The sequence below is a fragment of the Oreochromis niloticus genome, linkage group LG15, assembly GCF_001858045.2.
Source record: "Oreochromis niloticus isolate F11D_XX linkage group LG15, O_niloticus_UMD_NMBU, whole genome shotgun sequence".
Taxonomy (NCBI): domain Eukaryota; kingdom Metazoa; phylum Chordata; class Actinopteri; order Cichliformes; family Cichlidae; genus Oreochromis; species Oreochromis niloticus.
The window spans coordinates 14,430,835-14,456,357 of NC_031980.2; the positions used below are offsets into that span (position 1 = coordinate 14,430,835).

General features: G+C 41.3%; 1 protein-coding gene across 2 annotated transcripts in view; it reads right to left on the reverse strand.

Moving 5' to 3' along the window:
- Nucleotides 1-290: 290 nt before the first annotated feature.
- Nucleotides 291-25,523, reverse strand: part of fut8b (fucosyltransferase 8b (alpha (1,6) fucosyltransferase)) — a 100,112-nt gene continuing 74,879 nt past the window's right edge. For both annotated transcript variants that reach the window (XM_019346113.2, XM_003446349.5), the window contains exons 6-10: nt 21,063-21,300; nt 13,547-13,793; nt 5,778-5,954; nt 5,457-5,607; nt 291-2,038 (exon numbers count right to left, since the gene is read on the reverse strand). In XM_019346113.2, coding sequence (XP_019201658.1) covers nt 1,700-2,038; nt 5,457-5,607; nt 5,778-5,954; nt 13,547-13,793; nt 21,063-21,300 — 1,152 coding nt within the window. In that variant the 3' untranslated portion in view covers nt 291-1,699. The remainder of the gene's footprint in view (nt 2,039-5,456; nt 5,608-5,777; nt 5,955-13,546; nt 13,794-21,062; nt 21,301-25,523) is intronic.

A 25,523-nucleotide genomic window follows, 5' to 3' on the forward strand; every position in this document is an offset into this window, starting at 1 on the left:
TTGACCCCCCCCAATGTTCAGCACAAAGTTACGCTGATGAGAGTCGGGGTTTTCCTGTTTTTTTACTTTAAAAAAAAAAAAAATGGAGATACTGAAAGATTAACTTCGGACGATGAGTTATGCTCTTGAAAAATGGATGGATGCCCTTCAGAATATGAAGCCTTGATTCTCAGCTTGTAATGAGTGCAGTGTAGCTGAAGCATGTTTAGCCTGATTGAGTGAAGCGCTCATTGAGAGTTAAGAGACGGAGGAGCAGATGGTGAACAGAACCAGACCGGAGGGGGAAAAAATGCAGTGTTGGTTTCTCAAGTTTATTCGATCTGTGGTTATCAAAGACAATGCCCAAGAACATAAGTTATGAAAAACAAAAAAGCCTTCATGATGGGGAATTTTGATATGACACATCATTATCATTTTCAACATAGGCATATTTTCCTCATTTATTTTAAAATAGCAATGTTAAAATTTTAAAAAACAAACAACAAACAAAAAGATAAACAGATGGACAGAAGAAACAGCAAAGATGCCGAAAAGGACATAATGTCAGTGGAGTGCTTCGTTTGGTGAGCCTCGGGACGGCTCTTGTGTCTGCGTGTGTGTCTGTGCGCGTGCACTGTGAGTTCACCACACTCCACATAATCTTACCATTGTTCGTTACCAGCGGAGTGACTGGCGTTCCCCGTTGTTCTGAGGGGATGAGGACAGTCCCCACTGTCGCTGCCAGTCTCAGCTGCACAAACATTCATTCGGGGAAGGGAAGGAAGAAATAAAAAAAAACAACCAAAAAAACTGCTCACCAGTAACCAGGCACCTGGTCATGACATGGCCCCTTAGATTTAAACAGCACACACAGGCACACTTTGATCGCACCCATTCATCCTCTCTTTCAACACACACACACACACACACACACACACAGTACAGTATACAATGCACAAGCCCCATACATACAAAATTAAGACCTTTAAAAGACACTTGATAAAAGCACAACATGGTATTGTAAAATTAATTGCACGTGAAGAGACGAGATGGAGGAAGCACAGTAAGAGGGGTAAGGAGGAAGGGGATCGAGGGGGGTGTTGGGGCGGTGAGCATGGCGAGAAGAGGGTACAGTACATCCAGTAAACAAAAACAAGAGAAAACGAACAACAACAAAAAAGGCAAGATTAGAATCAAAACCACTGAAAATAATTAAATTAAAAAAAAATCAAAACACTTCTTTTCCAGTTTGTCATTTTTTTTCTCCTCAGTCATTGATTCGAAGCTCACTCTACAGTAGTCCCAGCGCCGTCTCGGGAGAGAGACGGCTCGGTCGGTTGTGTAGATTTTTAATTGTTTTCTTGCTTTATTTAAAATCAATGTTCACGTCTAAATGTCTACGGACCCGATATCAGAACGTCAGGCGGGGGAGTAGTGGTAGGGTGCAAGTCTTCCATGACCTGACATATGCACAGGCATTTACACAAGTGCGCACACGCGTTCTCTCCCACATACACACACATTCACGCTCACGCATTAACACACAGAGTGCATTCGCATTCCTATCACCCCTGGGTACAGGCTTCCTCTTTTCTTCTCAGCTTAGCGCACTAAGTACGCCTCTCTCTTCTGTACAAAAGCAGCCTCCGTCTCTGGAATCGGAGACTACATGTTTTTTTTCCTCACTCCTGCTCTTAATTTTTTTCGATCATTTCTTCTTTTACTTATTTTGAGAGTTGAGCAGTTTGTCTGCCTCGGGGTACATCGGGTACTTCACGGTCTCGATTTTCTCTCTGACCTTGTAGGAAGGGTAGAGGCCGGTGCGGCCCAGTTTGCGGTTGATGCCTTTGGAGTAGCCGTCCCAGTGGTTCCCGGCCACGCCGATCACGTCGCCGGGCTCCAGGGGAATGTCCTCGCTATTGCGGGGCTGGTGGGGGTAGACAGCAATCTGATTGTGGGCGTTTTGACCTCCGAAGTAGTAGATGTCATCCAGAGAGTAGAAGAAGGAGGAGGCGTCTGGATGCAGTGTCTGCATAATCTCATAAGCCACACGGCAGACCTGAAACAGAAGCACAGCCAGGTGTTATTTTTATAGAAACATCCATACATGCTCAAGATCTAAAGCAGTCTTGGTGATAATCGTGTTGAAAGACGAAGAGGGACTTCTTAGAGACATAGACATTTAATTTCAGTCCTAGCACACGGTAACTGACTTATGGATGGAAACTATGTGTTTGCTGGTGACCACATGACTGATTATCAAAGTGGTTCACACTGATAAATTCAAAAGCTTCCTAACATAGATTCGACTTTTTATTCCTACAGCACATTTATGAATGTGTACTGACTCTCTCAGGTGCCTCTAACAGACTTTACACTGATCTCAGTGCAATTAGCATTAATTTGTGAATAAGCAAAGAGCAGGAATTTAATGCTTGCTCCCGAGTGCCGTGGCTCTTCAGCTCTGCAATGCTGCCAATAGTGAGCAATGCTAGCTAACGACAGCTTGTTGATGTGGAGTCCATTAATCACTACACTGGCCTAGAGACCGGACCACGACCATCCTTCTATTACGGTCACTGCATGACAGAAAAATGTGAATTCCCAGTCTGTTTGGCAAGTATTATGCTAGGAAATCACCTGGTAAAGCCACTATTACACAGACCTAGAGACCAGTCAGCAACTCCCTAGAAACCACTGGTTGCTATGGAAAAATGTGTATTCCCTGACATGTTGGCAAAAACCTCCTCGTGATTGCTTTGCTTGGTAGCAGATTCCCACGCTCACCTGTAGTTTGAATGAAAAAAAGCAGACTTCTCTACAAACACACTTGTGAAACTGTGATAAGCATGATCCAAACCAGAGATGGAGAAAATTTCCCCTTCAAAATAAAAGCTTTGCCTTTTAAAATGTGCTGGCTACATTTCTGGTTTGGGTTACACTGTTTAAAGACAGAAGTCTGGTAGTTAGCAAGTGTTTGCAAATAAGTTAGCAGCTTCCATGTAAGCTAAACAACCATAATATGACCGGCTTCATGAAGTCACAGCCAGGAACCTCTAGGATACACTTGTCAGCTAGTCTGGAAATACATGATCTTCCCTAGTGACTGGTGGGTTCATATTGAGGTGCATAATCCCCAATATGCCAGAAAGTGCATGCTATAATACGTCACTCAGAACAGGCATGCACAAGCACACCAGTTGGACTACAGGCTGTAGTATTGCGATAGCTGGTATGTTGGCACGTTAATCATGGCCTCCTGACTCTTGATTGACATACTCAGAGTCTTGTGATCATCCAGTCATTTTGAGTTAAAGAAATGAACAAATGAAAGCTGGACTTTCAATACAGGTGGGAGGAAGAGCATCTGCTCAATAACATAAGACAAACAGGTTTATCCTTTATGTGTGGAGCTGATGTGGAAAAATGAAAGAAAATACCATCAGACGACATGAGCAAATGAAGCACCAAAACAAGCACTGTCCGTTCACGTGAATGTGAACGGACAGATGCACGGACAAACTGGCGGACAGGCTCTTGAACACTTTAAAAGAAAAACAAAGCAGAAACTCCAGAAGGTAGAAGAGTTAAAAACAAACAAAAGAAAAAAAAAGTCTGGTGTCACAGCAGACAAACAAAATCTCAAAGTAAAGCTGCTGTAAAAGCCAGATTTACTGTGGTGGAAGAAATAACTACATCGCAGCATTTACTGAAGGAGAGTTTTTGAACCAATGTATGGTTAAAGTGCGCAATGTCATGTGTCAAAGTCAAAAAGCAAGCAGTTTTTGAGGTGAAGCTTAAGCAGAAAGGAGTGCCTGCTATGTGCAGAGAGAAGAGCAGCCGTGTGAGCATGCTGAAAGAAAAACTGCACGCTGCGTCACACACCAGGAAGGTTTGTGTGTTAAAACTCTGAAAACTAAACATGTAATGAGCACAGCAACACCCACAGTTAACTTTAAGTGAGCCAAAGGTTTGAATCGTCGCTAATTTCCATCACCTCTGGAGGAGATGAGTTCCCAACGTGAAGCCCCGTCACACTGAGGTGCGATGGCTAAGCCGATGGAAAGCGCTGAACAGATGTTTCGAGTTGTCTGAGGAAATTTGTCAGTACAGGGAAAGCAAGGGGAGAGACGCCACAGAGCTCTGACATGAAAAGTGGCAGTGTGAGTTGGGGTTTCTGTGCAACATAATGAAACATCTCAAAGCGCTAAACCTCCGACTTTAGGGGCGGGACCGCGTGAGCATAGACATGTACGCTGCAGTCAGAGCTCTTAAAATGTGGGAAATGCTGGTTTCTTCCTGCGTCCTGCCAATCGATGACAAAACCAGTCTCTACTGCTACATTTGCTACAAGTGGACGTTTTGCTGAAAAAAACCTGAGCATGCATAGCAACGAGCTCACGTGGAGATTTGCCCAGAAAATTAAGTTTCCCTTTCTCAGTAAGTCATTCTGGAAAGAGCACCTACAAACATTTAAATCAAACTGATCAAACTCCAGTTTAGTAAAACACTCAAGACAAAGTATGGCTACGTGGGCGCTGCGCAGTTCCCACGTTTTATCGCCAAAACGATGCCCCAGCTCCGCCTACAAGCTGTGAGAAAACGATTTCATTAGAAATGACTCAGACTTTAAAGAAAGTAAGACACAAAAACTAATGTCACTTATGTATCTTTCATTTTTAATGTGATCTCATCTGTTTGTTTAATCTCTAAGACCGGTTTAGATCTTAAATCTGAATTCTAAGAAGTCACAGAACAGATGAAAAAAACAATAAATTCAAGTATGTTTCTCAATAAATATCAACACAGTGTGGCTGTTTGAGTTGGATCCAGGTATTAATTTTCTGTGACTGAGTTTGACACCCCTGTGCTAAGTGGTGCTGATTTTATATATTTCACTATTCCAGCACTAGCCAAGAACAAAGTAAGGCACTGGCTATAAGCCAGCCAAGTCAAATTCACTATCAATACACTTATACTTGGGTATATAGTATAAACACTTTTTTAGTTCGTGTACAAAACAAATTACAGCAACATAATAGTGCGGGGAAAGTGTCGTGCATGCCTCGTTATTGTTTTGGCCAAAGCTAAACTACCCCTCAGAGTGTGAGAGCAGACTACAAAGGCGAAATATAGGATGCTGACAACAGATCACTGAAAGGCTGCAGGTCTTATCAATAAAGCAGCTTTTACGCAGGTTATGAAAAGAACCTTTAAGCGTAAGCTTGAGAATACTTGAAATATAGTTAACGGCACATCCTGACAGATTACAAGGTTTATTTTTACTCCGCATCAACTATATTTGCTTTCTCGCCTCCGTGTCTGAAAGCATCAACATTCCAGTCAGCTCTCCGAGTTACTCCGAGCTGCTTTCATCCCAACATCAAATCCATCCTGACCTTCAGTTTCATGTGAAAACATATCAAAGACACCGTTTCGTGCTCTCTCCAAAAATGAACTGGAAAGCGTGAACTGACCTGTGAAGAGAAAGTGCAGACCAAGAAGTCGGTTTGGGAGAGGAAGTGGATGTCAAGAATGACTCCTCTAAGTGAGTTCTCGGTGTAGCGGTTGTGAAGGCCGGCCGACCACGAGATGGAGTTATCGCTAATGAACTCATAGTCTGGGTACCTGAAAGTGATATGCACACAGAAACACAAATAAATACTTCAAATACACACTAAGGAAGCAAAATGAACACGGGCAGATACAAAAACACGCTCACATCAGTCGGACATAAACACTCTTACAGATTATACACACACACACACACACACACACACACACTCCTACACACTGACTTGGTCTTAGCTTCTTGCAGCAAAGATGGGTCATCGGTAGCTAGGTAAACCCGTTTCTTGTCGACGTGAGCACGCCTGGCCAGAAGTTGGAACTGCTCCTCCACATGCAGCATGTACTCCTCTATGGGATGGAAGGCTGCCTCAGTCCCCACTTTATCTGTCCTCCTCACATGGACTCTGGAGACAGAGAGAGACAAACATAGGGCAACAAATTAGTCATCAATGTTAAACTTACACCATTAGGCTACTACTAATCAAAGGTTTTTCATTGCATTAAACTGGTTATTTGCTTGGCTTTCTGATATCTTGAATGAAGTCTGTGTTTAAATGTTCGGCATTTTCTCTCCAGGCCATAAAAGAGCAGTAACACAGTTATGATGGAGCAACTAATAATTGCGTCACACGGTGCCTAGTTCTTGTGTTTACATTGCCGGAGGAACATAATTTCTTTCAATACTGGTTACTGGTTGACTAAGCTAAAAATTTCATCTACAACAACTGGAACATCTGCAACTGCTGAAATATTTTGAAGATCCCAGAGATTGATCACAATATTTTTACTGCGCCTTACAAAAAAAAAAATAAACAAAGAAAGAAAGAAAGAAAAAAAAAGTCTATATTCAAACACATTCAGGGAACACAAACTCTTATGACTTCCAAAGGAATTACAAGTGCAAGTAGCAACCAAGTGTGATAATCAGATGAGCCTGGTTTATTGATCATCAGCACATGCGGCTGCCTCTACAAAAAACACAGGTTTTGGCATTTTGCTAGTGTGGAGCAGTCTCCACAATAAGAGTAAAAGACAAGTATGGCTCATCTTGAAGGGTTTCTAGGAAAAAGCCTTGTCTCTCTAAAAAAAGAGCATGACGCACAGATTAGCTTTGCAAAGTTTCATCTGAACAAACCACAAGACTGGAAAAATGTCCTTTAGACAAATAAAAGTGGAGATGTTTGGCCATAAAACACGGCGCCATGTCTGGTGAAAGACATATAGCACATTAGCACAAACACCTCATATTAGCCGTCAGGCATGGTGGTGGAAGGATGAGGATTTGGGCTTGTTTTGAAGCCACAGGAGCGGAGCACCTTGAACTGATCATGAACTCCTACCAAAGTATTTAAGAGTGAAAGAGGCCGTATGTCTGACAGCTAAAGCTTGGCCGAGCCTGAGTCATGCAACAGGACAATGATCATAAGCACAGGAGTAAATCTACAACAGAGTGGCCGAAAAAGACTTCATAGAGTCCAGTGAAAACTTTCACATGACTGCACTGCTGATGGATGTTCAATAAATACGGCCAAAGTTCCTAATAATGAGGAATGGAAAACATAGATTAACTGAGGTGACAAAGTTAAGGGATTTATTTTTAAAACGGTTAGAAGTCAATAACAGTCGGGCGAAAAGAAGCACACAGTCGTGACGAGAAAAGAAAATACACTTTTTGTTACTGTCATTGACGAAACCTAGTTTTAAATCTACACCGATCTCAAAATAACAGTAAATTCATGTTTTGTTCACAACTGCATTTATTCTGCTGCAAACGTAAAAAGGAAACAGCACTTTTACTTTAATGGCATGTTTTGGGAATCTTTCCATTGTTGGTGTAAATGCACACCCACAAAAAAAAAAAATGCTAGGACAGAGACAAAGTAAACAAGAAAGGCCAACAGTGACAAGAGAGAGAAGTTTAAAGGCTGTAGCGAGACAGAAAAATGGACAGAAAGAGCAATAACCAACCCAGATGTTTTTATTCCTTTCTTTTTCTTTTTTTTTTTTTTAAGTATCCTTGTCCTCGCTTCCAGTAAGAAAGGACAAAGAGAGAGTGCTGTCACTGCTGTACATTTGACAAAAAGAGCACAGCTTGAAAACGGAACAAACGATGAGAACTCCTCCTCGGACACAAAACCATCTGTCAACCTGATGGGCGCAGAAACACAATTTTATTCCAACCATAACTATTCACTTACGCAACTACCCAGCTATATCTACATTGTGACTTCTGCCCTCAGGGAGAAAATGAAATTTATAAATATGAGACTGGAGAAAAGGACATTTTAAGTGTTCACTTCTTTTGGGGGGGCCAAACATGTGTGCCTTTTCCACATTCATATAATTCCACTATGGGAGCCGGCCAGTAAAACCAGCTGTCTGCTGCTGGACAAGAAGTAGTTCCACTGGAAAATCTACAGTCAGAGGCACCTAGGTGAAACCTATTACTTCCACTTACTCGGGATCTCTCAGCTGCTTTGGGAGTTGGAAAAAAATCTGTAACCTCCCGGTTGCCTTGAACTCTTTTGTGAGAATGAAGCAGAAGTAAAAAAGTTAGAAGAGTCAGATGTTGAGAGAATAAACACTTTGTCTCTAATTTCTACCACTGGCCACAGATCAATCAGTAACTAGTGAGCTTGCTCGCCTTTATTTACGTGGCAATGAAACCCACAGAATGGAGGTGAGAACAGGAGGTGAATGGGCGCCGTGAGTCTTTCATTCAGCGTCGATGTCTCTGATCGGACAGAGGTCTCGACATCAGGCTTTCCCATCCTTTGTCACGGTGCCTCTCTCCTGCTCCTGTTCTTCTTTCATGTCTCCCGTTTTTTTGTTCCCACAAACCCTCGTTTTATCTCGCTCTTTTCTCTCTCTGTCAGAGCGGCAGAGGCCGCCGTGAGGTACTGCTTCGCTCTTAGCCCCCCCCAATCCCACCAGCGCTCTCCCACACAACTGCCACAATAATTCAATTCACTCCTCCCTATTCATACAATATTGCCAAGGCAGACTAATTCTCATGGTGGGTGTAAAAACATACATTATAGACATCAAACACCCGCACCCTAGACGCAGCAAGCGCTGATCCTGGCAGACTACGACAATAGCATACAGACAAAATGAATTATTTGTTTGAGTATGACCTCAGTACTCTGCCCACCGGAGCTCTGGGCTGCTGGGCTTTGGAACTGTAGCTGCTATTAACATTTGAATCTTTAGAAAACAGCTCATATGATAATTACATACACAAAAGCTGTAGAATCACTGCTGATGCAACTTGTACTTTGACACCAAAACATGTCAAAGTTGTTATTAAGATTTATCTCCAGTGCTCATAATTATAGATTATGACAAATTAAATATAATGCCATCATCAAGTATCCTAATGAGCTGTCAGGGCTACAGTAAGCCTCTATGAGAGACTAAATTATATTCTCTGTTGGCAATTTGGTGATGGGTAGTGTGGGTAGTGCTATTATATCACTCCTAAATGACTTTAATGGATGAATCTTTGGTGACTGTGATGGTCATATCATGATCCAGATCACACTCTGTGAGCACAAAAAAGGTTATACTTTTACAATCATATATATTTTCCCTTTAGTGTACACCAGACCTTTAAAACTTGTTAACATGTCATCTATTATGAGATTACCGCCAACACAAAAAAGGGAAAAAAGATCCTACTTCATGAGTGATATCATATATTGAAAATTACCTGAATTGTTCGTAAAGGAACCAAAAAGCTTTAAAAAAGTTGAATTAAAAGCAAATATGCTGCTGTTTATACACTAGAGTGTCTTTAAGGACAGAAAAAATGCCAGTGAAAAATATCTAAAGCTTTCTTTTTCATGTAGATTTTTGTATTATTTGTATTATTGATTTCTTTATGTTTGTTCCAAAAGATATATTTTAGCCTGAGTTTGCAATGAGCTAAGAGATTTTAAATGTGCACAGTCTAATAGAAGCTGTTAAAAAAAAAGAAGGAAAAACAGAATACACATGACACAAGACTTCACGGTAAATTCACCACTTGGGAACCCCTCTATATCTGCGGACCTGCTGCTTTTAGTCTGTGGCTTCCAGCTTTTCTGCAGCTCGCATCCAAAGGGAGCAGCGGGGCATGAGTGGTGGTGTGGTGGCTGAGGCGCATGAGGTCGGCTGGCAGTTGCTGGTTGCTCTGGGGACAAGCTGCCTTTCTATCCCCTCTTGGTACTCTCTCCATCAACCCTAGCCTTTCCCACTAGTGCCGCCCTCTTGCCTTTTCCTTTCAGTCCAACTTTCACATCTTACATCCACCAACCCCCCACTCTACAGACACACTTATAATGCCTTCCCTCACAGTGCTGATAGAAGCACACATGCACTTTGTTGCAACATCACTACAGAGTGGAGTGGCTATATCAAGAGCTGAGAAGGGAAGAGGGGGGAAAAGGGATAAAAACTTTGTTCTACGCAGCGCCTCATTTCAATAACCCTTTTCCCCAGCGATATGTAGGGAGAAAAGGGTGGGATATATGTGTGTAGGGAGGGGGGAACACAAAGAACTGTGATAGAGATGTGTGGAAAATGATGAGAGAATTGTGGGTATAGATCTATGCCTTGGGAACATGAGGAAGAAGTGAGGGAGAAGCATAAAAACGGGAAAAATCCTGGAGCAGAATGAACAAATGAAGACAGAAGAACAATCATAAATGAGCGGATGTGAGAAGATGGTAGAGATTGACTACGCTGGGATGAGTCACTGAATTTGAAAAAGAAAAAAGTGAAAAAGGAAGGGGCGGGGGGCTAAAAGAGGATGGGGGAGAATGAGACACAGTGACAGGGGTGATGAAAGGCAGAGAAGTTAAAAAAAAAAAGAAAAGCCCACAAAGAATAAGGACAGAGAGTCAGAGGAAGAAAGAGAGTGAGTGGAACAAGCCGGAGTGAGAACTAAAGCAGAGCAGGACAGGAAAAGTGAGACGACCTGCGAAGCTCGCTTGCAGCAAAATGTAAAGAAGAAAAAGGAGAAGTTATGAAGGCCAAGAAGCTGGCACAAAAGACTAGGAACATATGGATGTGAGAGTTATGAAGAGGATGACAGAACTAATCCAGGCTGACTTCAAAAAATATTAGAAGATATCTCTTAGCTTTTTTTTTTTTAAATTTAATTTTATTTTGAACTACTTCCTTCACCAGGCGGAGGAGTCAGTCTCATGGGATGGAGCAGAATTTCAAGATGATCTCAGCAAAGTACCTGGCACTCATTTCACAGACTTTCAGATGAGTGACAGCTTACTAGTCATTATGTGTCTTGTCCTAATATATAAAAATCCTCCTCCCTACTTCTAGACCAAGAGGGTTAAAACAACTGCCGAGATATATTCGCAAAGTCTCATTTGATCCAGGTTTGAAGTGGTGCAGGAAGGAATTATTTATGAGCCAAGAGGGGCTGGCAGACAGCACATGAATGTTGGTTGACTGAGTGCCTGACAGGGATACAGAGAAAAGTAAACAAGTAAATAAACAGCTACATGTCTAACCCATTTCTTAGAAGGCTGCTGTCAAAAGTGGCTTACAGTACTGCGACTGTGTGCGTTCCCACAAAGGAGTGGCCCTCGTGGGAACTGATCTCGTCATACTTGTGAATACTTTTCAACAATGCTGAGCTGGACAATAAGGAGTATCAAATCACTTTCAAGCAGTGCGAGCCAAATCTCTGGAGGTGGCACAAGAATAAAAGCGAACACATTATCGATGACTGAAATCAGACCTGCTGATGACATATTTGGCAAAGATGCTCTCATCCACACAGCTGACGCCAAGTTTCCTAAAAAGTAATATTTAAGTATTTGTAATCTCGTAAATGTCAAATTTTAAGAGGACCTATAATTTTTCTGTTGTGTATATATACTGCTGTGGCTGATGTTCATATTAAACAGGTTTCAACTAATGAGGTCAGTGGATGTAAAAGTAATCCCTGTGAGATAAAAGTCAGGCTTCCGACTGCCCCAAATACTCAGTCTGACCTTTTATTCTTCTCCCGGGTTCGAATGATGCCAGTGATAGAGGATATCCTCAATAAGGTCACATGACTGTTTCCATAGAAGCCCCACTAACCTGACCTTCAAACCTTCTGTTTGCAGTGGGCAGCCAATCAAAAGAAAGGAGTGTTAAAGGTAGGGAGAGGAGCTGAAATGGCCTGTTTTTGATAGAGGATGAACTGAAATAGCTGCACCAAAGCCTAGTAAAGGATAACTAATGACTATTTTGAAATATGAACCATACAATGCTCTCCAGTGCTCCGGGAGATGCTAAGAAGAAACTGTGAAATATTATAATGCTTCTGAATAACATTTTCCCAAATTTTGTTTGCAAGCTCTCCTGAAATGTCACATATGCTACTATAGTTTATAGTAAACACATAGATGTAATGTATTCAGTATTGTGAATTAGGGTTGGGCGATATGTAAACATTTTTCAACCGACAACCATCAGTCCAGTAATCGACGATGGGCGATATATTTGCGCATGCCCAGACTTTTTGATGGGCGGAGCAATGTAATCATGCACGGACTGATTTGCGCGTTTACAACGCAGAAGAAGTCCAAACATGGAGGAACTAATTAAAAAAACCCAAAAAACACACACATTAGGGCTGTCAGCATTAACGTTAACGCGGTCATCATGATTAACGCGATTAAACTTTTTAACGTGCTCAACTCATCTGGAGCGCAGAATGAACAACAATGACAAACTGCCCGAAATGCGTTGACAGAGGCATTTCAGGGATTTTGACTCAGTCTGCGCTCCAGATGGGTTAATTGTTATTCGCGTTAGTTGTGATGACGGCGCGTTAACGCTGACATCACTAAAAAAAAAAAGTCGCCAATAAGGATATAACCAAAGCGGTGTGCCGCTTGTGCAGACGTATAGAGCGAGCAAAATACTCAAACACGACTAACTTGCATGAGCATGTACGTGTCCACCATCCGGCTGAGTATGCTAGGCTATCACCAGCTTCTGCAACTCCATCAACAAGCGTTTGGGCGCACTCTGACCCTTTTAAATGTTAGAAGTTCTCTTTTTGGTTTGCTAACATTTCCAAATGACAAGCAGGTAGCCACAGAAGACCTTCGTCTACATGTCCCAAATCCCAAAATGCTAAGATTTTTCACTCAAATGATCATACAGTAAACTTTGAAATGCAGCATCTTAAACAGCTAAAAAAATAATAATAATAATGATAAAAAAAAGGATGCTGTAAGACAATTTCTCAACTTCATTGTGGAAAGCTACATACAACTCAGACAACACATGCTAGTGGAACAGATTCATTTTTCTTTATGATTTCCTTCAGCATAACAACAAATAAAAATAGCCAGGCTTAACCTTTAGGTAACAAGGACTGATGAAGGTAGAAGAAAAGCTGCCAGGCCAAGCTGCCAGGCCACTCGTTTTTAATACCGTCGTAAAGGTACCGCTTTCTTGTCAGGTTTGACTAATTCTGAAATCACACACACCTTTAGCATTTATTTATATTTATAAGTCAAAATATCAAATCAGTATTCTCCATGGATTTAGCAGTAGGGCCATTACAATAAAAATGAGGCACACTCCGGTATAGCATGCGACTGCTATTAGAAAAACACTCAGCGATGGGTACTGAGTGATGACATTTCTTTAAATAGGCTGATTTGCATGAATATAAGATGTCTGAGTATTGACGGTGTGGTAATGGAAAAAGCGAACGCATTCTAAGGGTGAAGGTAAGAGAAAATAAATAAATAAAAATAAGCAAACAAAACACGATTATCAAATTAAGTTAATTTTAATACTATTCTATTAACCTCATATTAACCTCACCCAAAGCAGTGTTTATATTCCACCAAAGCTCTTATGGCTGTGTCTTTGTTTTCTCTCATTTCGTTTACTGCAGAGCAATGCTATAGGAAAAAAAAGCCATTATTACTTAGCGGCAAAGTAACATGCACATAGAGACAAGAAAGCTGAACGTATTTACCCAATTATGGGGTGTTTGAAGCCCAGCTTGGCAGTGGTCTGCTGGATCTCCTTCTCAAGCCACGCCTGAGGACGCACCAGGTACTTGACAAACTGGGAAACCCACCATACGGACGGGTCGCCGTGCAGACGCTGCAAGCGTGGCGCCAGGTCCTCGGGGATCGCCAGGGGCAGGTATGGAGGGCGAGGGTGGAGACTGTCCACTATGGGCAGCTCCACAACTTGGACGTCCTTATCATGGGCCTCACCTACATGGATCATAGCAGAGCAGGTAGCTTTAAAACTTCAAGGGCTTTGTCACAGTTTCTCAAAGGCAAAAAACACAGCATGCTGCCTGAATACCAACTGAAAACCAAAAGATATTCCCTTTACACTGGAAGAAAGAAGAAGAGCATTAAATGAATACTTGAGTTTTTCACTAACTGTTCAAACTCTTACAGGCGAGTTTTTCCCCCAATTATTCTAATCAGGGGTTAAAGCATAGAAGAAATGCTGAATAATTTGCAAAGCCCTCTGTGGAAAATTGGTGACATTGGGCTATGCAAATAAAAATTAATTCATTTCCCTTGAAAGGCTTGGGATCAAACGGAGGTTAGATTGGGCAACTGACCAATTAAGGTAAGAAAACAGTAAATGAAATCTGGAGGAAACCCATATGGCCTAAAATAAAAACAGGCAGTCAATTAAAAACTAGGTCTCACATGACACTTTTATTTCATTCCAACAAGTCATGTCAGAATGTGCACTCCGTTCACTTTCTTGTTAAAAGTTTGGACAGGCTTTTACTAGCAAGGGTTTACGTGTAGGACTAGGTCAGAGTGCAGACTACCACAATAACCCAAGCTAATGCCCAAGGTTGCAACTGCAAATGTCTCTGCTGCATCTCAGGAGATTCACATCATGGATGTGCAGCAGTGTGATGCTATTATATCAGTATGGATCAATATCTCCTCTAAATGTTTCCACAAAGAATTAAGCTAGTTCTAAAGGTAAACTGTGGTCAACCTGTTACTACCCACTACCATCACTTTTAACAGACTGATGAAGCAGCAATGCTAAGATTTCAATATCTGAAAAGGGCTAAATAAATGAATGGCCCCAAACAAAAACAAGTGAGGGGGGGTACAGATGCATATAATATGCCTGGAAATATTTCACAATAAAATTTTGTCTACTGGAACACAAAAGCATTCCATCTGAAATCGTTACAGGAACTGTTGAGTTTGCAGTGCAGCGTCTGGCGTGGACGTGTCAGTTAAGCTCTAAGAGTGCAGTTGTAAAGCTTACAGACATCAGCATGTTCTGCTATAATTAGTTGTCCTGCAATGGTTCCATTATGTGTAAAGTTCCATCGCTCATTATATATTCCATGTTAAATTAGTGAGGCTGACAGTGAAAGCACTGGGTAGTTGGTATAAAGACCATCCCTACCCATATGTTAACACAGAAAAGTGTGTGCAGGTGATGCTCTGGCTGTTACTTAAACAAAGAGTTATGGCAGAGAAACTCAAGCAATCTTGCTGATCTGTCTAAAGAGCGAAACGCTGCTCACTGCAGAATAACGAGTGAAACAAAGCAACTTGAAATAGCAAACAGCAGTAGAGACTGAAGGAAGGCTCTGTGCACATGACTATAACCAGCTTTTCTAAAAACTCTTGGAAATAAAAGCTTTTCAAGCAAAATGAAAGATGTAAATCATGCAGATATAAACAATCAGCATTCCTTTCAGACCTGTTTTTTCCAACTTAAATGCTCACTCTATATACAGTATGATAGAGTGTGATAGTTTCTATATTAATTCCTATTCTGTTTCCACTATCAGTCCAAATCCTCAACTGTAGTGTGTCCAGCTCTGATGACTGACAGCTATTGTTCACCTCTCCTTGCTGAAAGGCCAAGTCAAGCTCCTTTCTGTCAAGGTTGTAGAGGGCCAGAGGGCTGAGGCAAAGATTTGGATTTGAGGGTTTGGGGAGAGGGGTTGAAGGGGTGGCTGGTGGTGTGGCACCCTTAGGCTAAGTCCTTCTTGGAAGGAGCCCTGAGCAGAAGGGTTGAGCACGACTGATTATGAAGGTCACCTCTTTGGGAAATAAAGCGCCCCTGAGCACTGCCAGACCTCCCCTAGCCTTCAAGGCCAACTGCCTCTACACAAAGACACTTGCAGGTGCATGACACACACCTGCATGTGTGAACAAAAGTGGGAAACGCACACAAGCATGCAAACATGGACGCACCCAGTGACAAAAATGCCAGTGGGAACACGGACACATGAGCGTGCACATGTACAGAAGCTTCTGAACAGTGGAACAAGGGGTGGTTTGACAATGATAACTAATGGAGACCCAAATAAAAAGGGAAATATGTATTCACACACAAAAACACAGACAAAGAGCTCCAGCTAATCTCATCTCACCAGAAGGGATATGGCTGGCAGACACAACCTCCACTCTCTTTCAGTCTTAAAGCCTGAGCAGAGTTTGCGCGTAAACCCCGGATTTAGGTAAAAACAAGTTTGAGGCCTATGTTCTGTCAAACTTAAGTGGCTTTTGTAACTGCCACAGACAGCCCCTAGTACAGCTGCAAACACTGCCTCCATAGCACACTTCAAGATAAATGGCATAATGAGTCATTAAAAATGGCCTTTCACAGAAAGGGTACATAAAAAACATGTTAAAAACAAGGGCAGCAACAGAGGCTTCAATTTGTGTGTGTGTGTGTGTGTGTATGCAGGAGCATGAACTGAATATAAATTGGTTGCAAGCATTAAATATTGAAAAGAAAAAATATTCCCAAGTCTGTCTTTGCTTATATAACAGAATTGGCATGATTCACATAAGGGGGAATGGGCATATTTGGAGGCCTTCACTTCTTGGCACAAATGTACAGATATGCAGTATGTCTTCCTCCCACAGCTACTTAATTAGATCACAAAGCTACTCTAAATTGTATCTCAACTCCAAAACCCCTACATTCATTTCCTGTATGCATCATCACTGAGAGCATATGGGTCTGCACTGACACGGAATTCCTAAACTGTATTTTAAGTCGCTGATGTATACCGAGCCTAATGAATATTTTATGAGATCAACATGGCTAAGAAACTGTTGAGCTGTGAGTGACACCATCCAGACTCAAAATATGGAGCCTCTCCATTCATAATACATTTGAGACTTAGTTTATGAACTTGGAGATCTCTTGTTCCAGTCTATCCATGGCAGGGAACATTATGTTTCTCCTGCTGCTCTCAGACTCGCACATAAGGCAGTAATATCTCCACAAAGAACCTCAAAGGAATATTCTCTCTTTGGCAAATTAGCTCTTTGATCAACGAACCATTGTTCCAAAAGAAGCCTGGTTTCCTCTCTGTGTGTCGAGACTTTAGTCTGTTATACCAGACGAGTGACGGTGTTAAGCTCTCCAGCTGTCCCATGAAAACAAAAGTTGTGGCAGAAAAGCAACATGAACAAGTTGAATAAACAGTCAGCAGGGGTAGAGAAGGAAATGCATTATTTTTAACAATTTTTTGCAAACCGAAGTGTTTAAGAACGGCAGCAACTCAGTCACAAAGTAGCAGACCACGTAAAGTTACGGAGCGGTGGTTGCTGAGTGTTGATGCTTGGTGTGTGACAGTTGTTAACACTGCTGACTCAATAACCGCAGTGTTTTCCTAACTTCCTCAGGCATTAACATCAGCACAACAACTGTGTGCAAGAAGCTTCATTGAATGGGTTTATGGTACTTCTATCCATATAGTCTTTTTCTGTAGTTAGAGGTCCTATCTGGTATGAATTACATTTATATTAACTGGATTATGATCTTTGGTCAAATTAAAAAGAAAAAATATAGCCAGAAAAAAATATAGTAAAAATCTAAATAATAAAAGGATAAAACCAGTTGTTTCACTGTCAGTATTGTGATACTTTATAAGTACTAGTGTCCAGGGTCCAAAACCAACAGAGAAAAGAGACTAGGAAATACTAATACTGTATATTTATCACTATCCCAACCCTTAAAAATTGTTATATTTTTTATTTTTTAGCCATACTTCCTGTTGAAAGGCACATTTCGTGGTGTCAAAAGCAAAATTTGGGTAGAATCATAATGGCATACAGCTATGTTTTTCTATCCTTCTATTTGTTTCAGCTGTAGAGCAAACCATAGAAGGCAACCCTGTATGTCCTGATTATTTCAGGGTGGATCGTCTTGTAATGTTTTGTTTTTTGTTTCCCATTTGCGGAAAGAAAATCAGCGGGTCCCATAATGACTTCATTGCTATCTTTGATGTTTCCCGCAAGCACTATGTTTTCCTGATAGAAATACCCTGTCACATATGCATACACCATGGATCCTCTCTAGGTCTATAAATGTCTCACGTCCTGGGGGAAAACACTTAACAGAAAGTGGGATAACCGTGTACAGATATATAAGGAAATTGGAATTGTGAAGGGCTGCTACACAATATACCAGAAAAGTCCATTTCCCCACATAAACAGAAACAATACAAAAGCATAACTCAGTACACGACAACCCAAAGCATGTTTCTACATGAATGTAAACACAAACAAGTGGTGACAAACGCAACCAAATGATGAAGAACATTTTGAAGAGGAGAATTTGAGAGAAACAAAAGTAGAAAATAAAGTGTCCTCAAAAGGGAGCGCTCACTACCATCTGGGAATTCAGCTTGTATTGGCACTACTACAAGTTCTGAAGAGATCAGTATTCACTACATTAAACACTGTAATTGCACTGGCATGGGCAAACACTCCACTTAATTAGCGAGATATTCAATGTATATCTACTTATTAATCCAAGGCTTTAGCATCCCTTTGTGGTCTAGTGCCCCAAGGAAAGTACTTGCTTGCACTGTTAACAAAACAGGCATGACCACAGGCGTAGCCAAGTACCCAACAGGATTACATTAGCTATGCCCAGCTAGTTAGCTGGCTTGATTATCAGAAACTACTGCCTCTGCAAATTGCAGGCTTTTATAAGGACAACAATTCAGAATGCTAAAAGGCCTAAGGAGGGTAGTGACATTTGGAGGGAGCTGCCTGCTGATGTGAGCTGCCAGATGGCATATATGGATCTATAGGAGACTGTTTGCAAGACAAACTCCTAAGAAATACATTAAAAAGTGGAAAAGGACACATGAAAGACAGGAGAATAAGAGAGGGAAGGCAGAGGGAGAGCAGGAGATAAGAAGGGAGAGCCCAGGAGAGCACAAGTAAAATAATGCGATAGGAGTAAAATGAAGAGCTGAAAGGACATGGCGACGAGAACGAGGAGGCAGTGGAAGATAACGTGATAAAGAGGGAGGCAGGTACAGTCTCATAGTAACACTTCTAAGTCATAACTGAGCTCCCTTTCCATATGCTCCGGTAATGTCAGCTTAGAAGTGGGAAAAACAAACATATACTGTGGGACTCAGTCATATTAAAACTGCACTTCCACTTTATAAAACGGTTGAATTCATTTATAAATGATTCTGCTGCCTCTGCATTAGTAGGGAGATCTTTTTCCTCCCAACAGCCCCATCAATCTTTGGCCTAAGGTATTCTGGTATCAGCTGTACATACGAACTAACTTTTGCTTCAACGGTGTTCACAATGAACCGTAAGTGTGCAGAATTCTAATATCACGCAAAAATAACAACACCATGAATCAACAGCCACACTAGCATTGTCTGTATGTAAATCTGAAGGTGATGAGTATGACACTGGTTTTGCTGCCAGAGTATTCCTTTGGCAAATGCCTAAAGCTGTGCAGGTATGGGCATTTCTACTGTTGCAAAAAATACAAATGTGAAATATGAAATAAGAGACTCGGGTTTAAAGCTGTGCCCGAAACCTGCATGAATATTTATATTCCCTTTAAGCGTCCCCTGGCATATACTTAAAATGTCTTCAAATAATAAAAAAAATCGAGCATAGGATTAGTTCTGGCAGGCCACAAATTTAAGATGAGCCAACTATGGGAGTCAGCTGATTTCAGCACCAGCACTTATTGGCTGATTTTTTTAGCCAATATCCTTCCACATGTACTATGGACAGAGCTCACCTGGAATATGTGCTATTTCAGGTCCCTCAGGCACACAGCCCTAGGACCAGTCAGAGATCCATATCAACCACTGGTCGCTAAGGGAAATATATATTTTCTAACTGGTTGGCAAGTGGTTTCTGGAGGTTGAAGAGGGTGCACCAAAAACCCTCTTGACCGCTTTGGTCGCTTAGCATATTGTCATGGTTTCTCGTTGTTTGCATGGAAGATGCCAACTTCTCTGGAGATGGCTGCTAAGGCTTAGTGTGAAAGCAAATTTTCTTTTCTGGTTTGTTTGCACATTTCAGTTTTACTATTATTCAAAGATCAGGTGGCAAGGGTTTGCAGACAAGTCAATTTGTATCTTCCATGCAAACTACGGTCAACTAATTCTTTTTGCAAAAAATAATCACAAAGGGGATTTTTGTGCAGCACTCCTTACTATCAGCCATTTGCACCCACTTGCCAGTCAGTCAGACAATACAGTTTTTTCCATAGCAACTTGTGGTTATGGGGGAGTCACTGACTGATCAACCTCCAGCAACCACTTGCAAGCCAAACCAGGAATACACATTTTTCTTGTGTGACTGGAGGTCGCCAGTTTCTAGGTTGATGTTGTATCTGGAAGATGCTTTGCAGTTGACCTCTATCCTTGTTCCTCCATTTCACGCTGTTTCTAACTTAACCATTAATCATGTCATTGTCTTTCCATGTTTGTGCACTGAAGGGCAGGGTGTACCAGAACAGAGCAATGCTGCTAAATGTAGAGTACTGTAGATGGAATAACAATCCTACTTTGACAAAAATGGTTGATGGACTGTTTTTAAGTGAAAGAGAATCTTGTTCATTTTCACTTACATATGCGAAAAAAGCATTTTTACATGCAGCTGAAAATTAACTTGGAATCAAAATAGATTTTTGACAGGAAAATGATGCAATAGCGAAGCTGTATGGGAATATAAGACCCTTCAGTCAGTCTCTGCCACAGCCTGGGGCTACAACAAAAAAATGAGAACAGTCCTCTTGACTTAGGATTCCATAAATTAGCTCTAATTGATGCAGTTTTATTTATGCTCGGTCTGTGATTAAAACTACAGGATGTGCAGGAAATTGTGAATCAAAATTTACCCTTCAATATCAGCCTCTAGGCTCTATCAGAGACTTTTGCACATATAAAATTACTGTAGGTCAGAGGAGTGAGGTGCATACAGAAGATGATTTTTTTCTTTTTTGGCTTTAAAATCTATGAACATTAACGTGCTGCTACACTGGCTGCCAAAACGTTTTAACAAGAATTGCATAGTAATGCTTAGCCAGGGAATTCACACTTTGCTTTCGCTGTAACAGCATGAAAGAAAAGGTCTGGCAAAGCCTGTTTTAGGTGGGATCGTCCAGAAATCAGCGCGCAACTAGTCACAACTGGCATCTCCGAGGCTTTCACTGTAATTCATTGTTGTGCTGTTAATTTTGTGTGTACTCACCTGACCAGTGTCCAGTGGTGGCCCCAGAGCGGTCAGTGCAGGTGTTACTGACGGGCAGAAAGACAGTTTCCCAGCCGCCGGGAGCATAGCGCCAGTTGTGAGACTCCAGAATGAGCGTGCGCTGGGTGCCATAAGCGATCATGAAGCAGTAGACGACATGGTGGAGCTGGCAGCCGTAACCACAGCCCTTATTGATGTTACACACCAGCTTTCTCGCCTTACTGCAGTCTGGGGGGTTCTGGGAGAAGGAAACAGTGGTTCAACATTTTTTATTGCTTGACCTCCACCTTGTATCTCTCAAAGACCTACTCTCTGACTTTTAATATCAAATGGCTGATATTGTTTTGTGTCCTTTTCCTATCTAATACACCACTCTAATTTCACGATGCCTGCTTACTCCCAGGTTGCCTTTCCTGCTGTACATGCTATTTTTCTCTACTTTTTAAATTAATTTCGCCTCCTCCCCCTCTCCTTTTTAGTCTCATACCTTCTATTGTTAAAGGATATACATTCTATACTTCTTTACTTCTATAGTCTTGCATTGTTTAAGAATTATAGTGATTTTTATACAGACTCCCCTATTTTCAGAAGCTTAAATTAGTAGGATTATTGCCTGAAGAACAGTTTCATGGCCAGGTGAGGCCTCCCTCTTTACTACTGTATCTGTCAGACATGAGGGAGGCAGTGTTATGGAATAGGCATGTGTGGCTGACAGTGGATCTGGGTCACTGGTGTTTTATTTATGATGTGAATGCTGGTAGAAACAGTGGGATGGATTGTGAAATGTACAGATCTATACTCTCTGCTCAGTTTTAACTAAAAGTTGCAAAATGGATTAGACAGCGTTTCGTAGTGCAAAGGATAATAATCCAAAGCATACTGCAAAAACAACCCGAGGTTTCTCAAGACAAATTGGGATATTCTTTAATGGCCAAGTCAGTTGCCTGATCTCAACCCAGCATAGCATCCTTTCAGTCATTAATTACAAAAACAGCAACTAAAGGTGGCTTTGGTAAAAGCCTGGAAGAGCATTTCAAGGGAGAAAACCCAGCATTTGAAGATGTCTATGAATTCTAGACTACAAGCAGCCACTGATGGGAGACTTTCATCCTAGTAATTAAAAACAATCCTTATATTTGAAATGACAATAGTCTGCTCAACTAGTTTTGAGCATCTGACAATAGAGGACTGTGCACAAAAATGGCTATAATTCCCCCAAAATTCATCCAAAACCTTTTTGTTAAATCTCCTGAAGTATATCTACTTTAATCACATATTGATTACTACCAAAACCTTAATCCAACAAATTATGGCCCTAAAAATGTGTGAAACTGTTGTCTTCATTATAGTAAAAACAGTGACTGTAGAACATTTTCAGTTCCATACATATTTACTAGTGCATATCAACATTAAGCAAAGTATAGCTCTCAGTATTATATACCATGTATAAATATATAACACTAGATGACAGTTAAACTGCAGTTTACCACCTGTTTCAAGAAATTACTGAGCCTATAAAGACGACAAACTGTCAGATGAGCTCTTTTCCTGTGATTTGTTGACAGTAAGTAAAAATGTAGACTATTGAAAGCCTCATCATTTACCTTCGCTCGTGCCTTCACGGTTCACAGCCCCTTTCTTTTGCTGCATTCTCAATGTTTCACCTTTACAATCACTCCTTTTACCACTCATGCTTTCTCTATACCGCTTTATTTCTTGCAACTTCCCTTCTGCTTGTCTCCTTTTCCACTCCCTCTAATCCCCCATCTTCCCCGCTACTTCAGTCTCATTCCTCTTCTTGAACATTAGCTTCAATATCACACAAAGTCTGAGGGGAAGAATACCAAATGAGAGGCGCTGGGGGAAGAAACAAGGATTTCTCTCTCTTTTTTTTAATGTTAAAAAAATAAATAAAAAAATCGGAAACCAGAAGAGAGCGACACATGCTGTGCTGTCGATGAGTTGCCGGGCGGGTAGCGATTCGCTCAGCAGCCGGTCTGAGCGACTCCACAACGCTCATGCCAACCAGCTTCCTAAACAGCAATTACCGGCTGATGGGAGTGTTTTCCTCATTAGGCTGCTGCAGCTGTGGATGGTTCACAGTAATCAGGCCGCCCGGCACCCACCGGCTAACGCTGCCTATCATACACTAGCAGGGGAGGAAAAGGAAGAGAGGGTGGAGGAGGAGGGAAGCAGCGAGGAAAAGGGATGAAAGCATTAAAAAAAAACTGCGGTGATGAATGTAAAAAGAGGACAGGAGGCAATAAAAAAAAAGGAAAAGGAAAAAAAGGGAAGAAGAGAGGATCCTTTATGTGAAGAAAACTGATTACCACCGCTGCTGCTCAATAACATGAACAGAGTACAGCAGCCATAGAGGTGACAGAACAAGCCACACAGGTATTTCCCTTCGAGTTACAGGCTGCCGCTACTACCCCCATAGGTGTAGGCTAACTTACTGTACTAATAATCTACAGTGGCATCCTGAGCTTGTTTTCAGTGTCAAACCTGGCCCTCGAGTCACAGTACGTGCATGAGATCATTCTGTAGAATGAATCTCGCGGCGTGGAGGCCACCGTTGGATGCCAGGGCGGTAATGGTGCAGCAGGAATGACTGCAGCGCTTAAGAGACGTGGTTCAAGGATAATGACGGCAGATGCATGCACAAAGGCAGCCTTCGAGTAGCGCTTTGTACTGTAGGTTAAGTGGCTGTTTAAATTGTTCTTTTTTTGAGTGTGAAACACAGCATCAGCTGCAGAGTGATTCACACTAGAGACACCACGGAGATATTGTTTATTTAGGGACTATGGCTGAGGACCACTGAATTTGAGACAGAAGTATGCCGAGCTTAGGTAATTATCCACTGTGATGCTGAAATTCACTCATGACAAGTTGTTTAAAGGGTTCCTTGTGTGTTTTCCTATTTTTGTCACACACATTTAATGTTACCAGACTGGATGATTATATTAGATGTAAAAAAACATGAGATCAGTGGACGTATGAATAAAAACCAAGACTTCAGACTGTTCTAAATGTTTGATTTCAAGCAGTTTTTCTACTCTTGGATCTGAGTGATGTCATAGAGAGGGGGGGTATACTTAATACTGTCATCTCAGGCACATGGCTCTGGCTGTGAATGTTCTGTTTACAACAGGCAACCAATGAGAGGTCTATACTACAAAGCAAGATTTTGGCTTATCCACGTAACGTCTCTAAATCGCCATGGTAACTTATGCTGTGAACCTAACCTGTGCTGAAGCAGGTTAAGATCCAGTTTAGAGATCAACAGGTATAAAATCACTACCTACTGATAAATCAGTTCTCCAGAAAATAGTGTCACAACTCCTGGAAGATCCCTCAGACGTCTGTGCCTGAACAGTAGAACGATTAACGATTCTTTTTAAATAGCATCAAATATCAGGAGCAGGTTATGTTCTGAGTTTCAGTTTCAAACCGGCTGGGACAAAATTAATTTCTCTTTGATCCAAATCAAATTGAAGCGATTTCAACTTCTTGTTTATTAGTTAGTAAACTTTAAAGTTTCAGAGTTTTAAGGTGCAGCTGTCACCTTAGAAAATAAATAGCAGCACTTAGAACACAATCTGTGATAAAACAATCAACTGGAATTAAAATGTTTATCGTTTTACTGTTGAATTTTCTAATTTCTCTATACATTTGATAATGTTTCTGTTGTAGGGGCTCATAGTGATCATTTTCGTGGAAGAAGAGTCATGTGATCTGTGAAACACCACTTTAAGGCTCGTCAGATGCTGCCAACGCCAGCCCTTTTGTGTGAATGCAGGTTAACTTGGTGGATAACAACCTTTGTGTGATCATTTAAACAGATCGACAATTTTAGAGTAAACGAATGCAGGTAATGGAAAGATATCCTTGAACAAGCATCGTAGAGTAAGGCCCAGAACGTAAAGGGAAAGACAAAAGAGTGAAAACAGCTCATTTCAAACAGAGCACTGTAAGATGAGCAGTTATATATTAGTATTAGCTTGAACTGTGAATCGTGTCAAGTTACTCTAGTATAGTCCAAAAGTAGAATATACGACGCTGTAAATGAGCATAATAGACCCCCTCTAAAGTAAGACTCCAGCACATCTGAAGTAAAATCGGTGTTGCTGCACTTTGCTGGCAGGAGACTTACAATAATATGTTGATGTTTCAGCAATAAACTGCGTAATATATTCAGCTCATTAAAGCTTCTGCATTTTCCTCACGGATGCCTTTTTAGGAAAAACACCTCTTGCTGACAGGCTGTGACATATTTTACACATGAAGGTGCAATAGCGTGTCATTTAGAGGGACTGGTTAATTAGCATGAACATCTACAATGGCTGCACGAGCTTCACCTGAGAAAAAAACAAAATCTAATATCATTATTAGAAAATCCAATACAGGAAGAACTTTTTAAAAGGTTTTAGCATGTGTCGTTTCCTTCATTCATTCATGGAT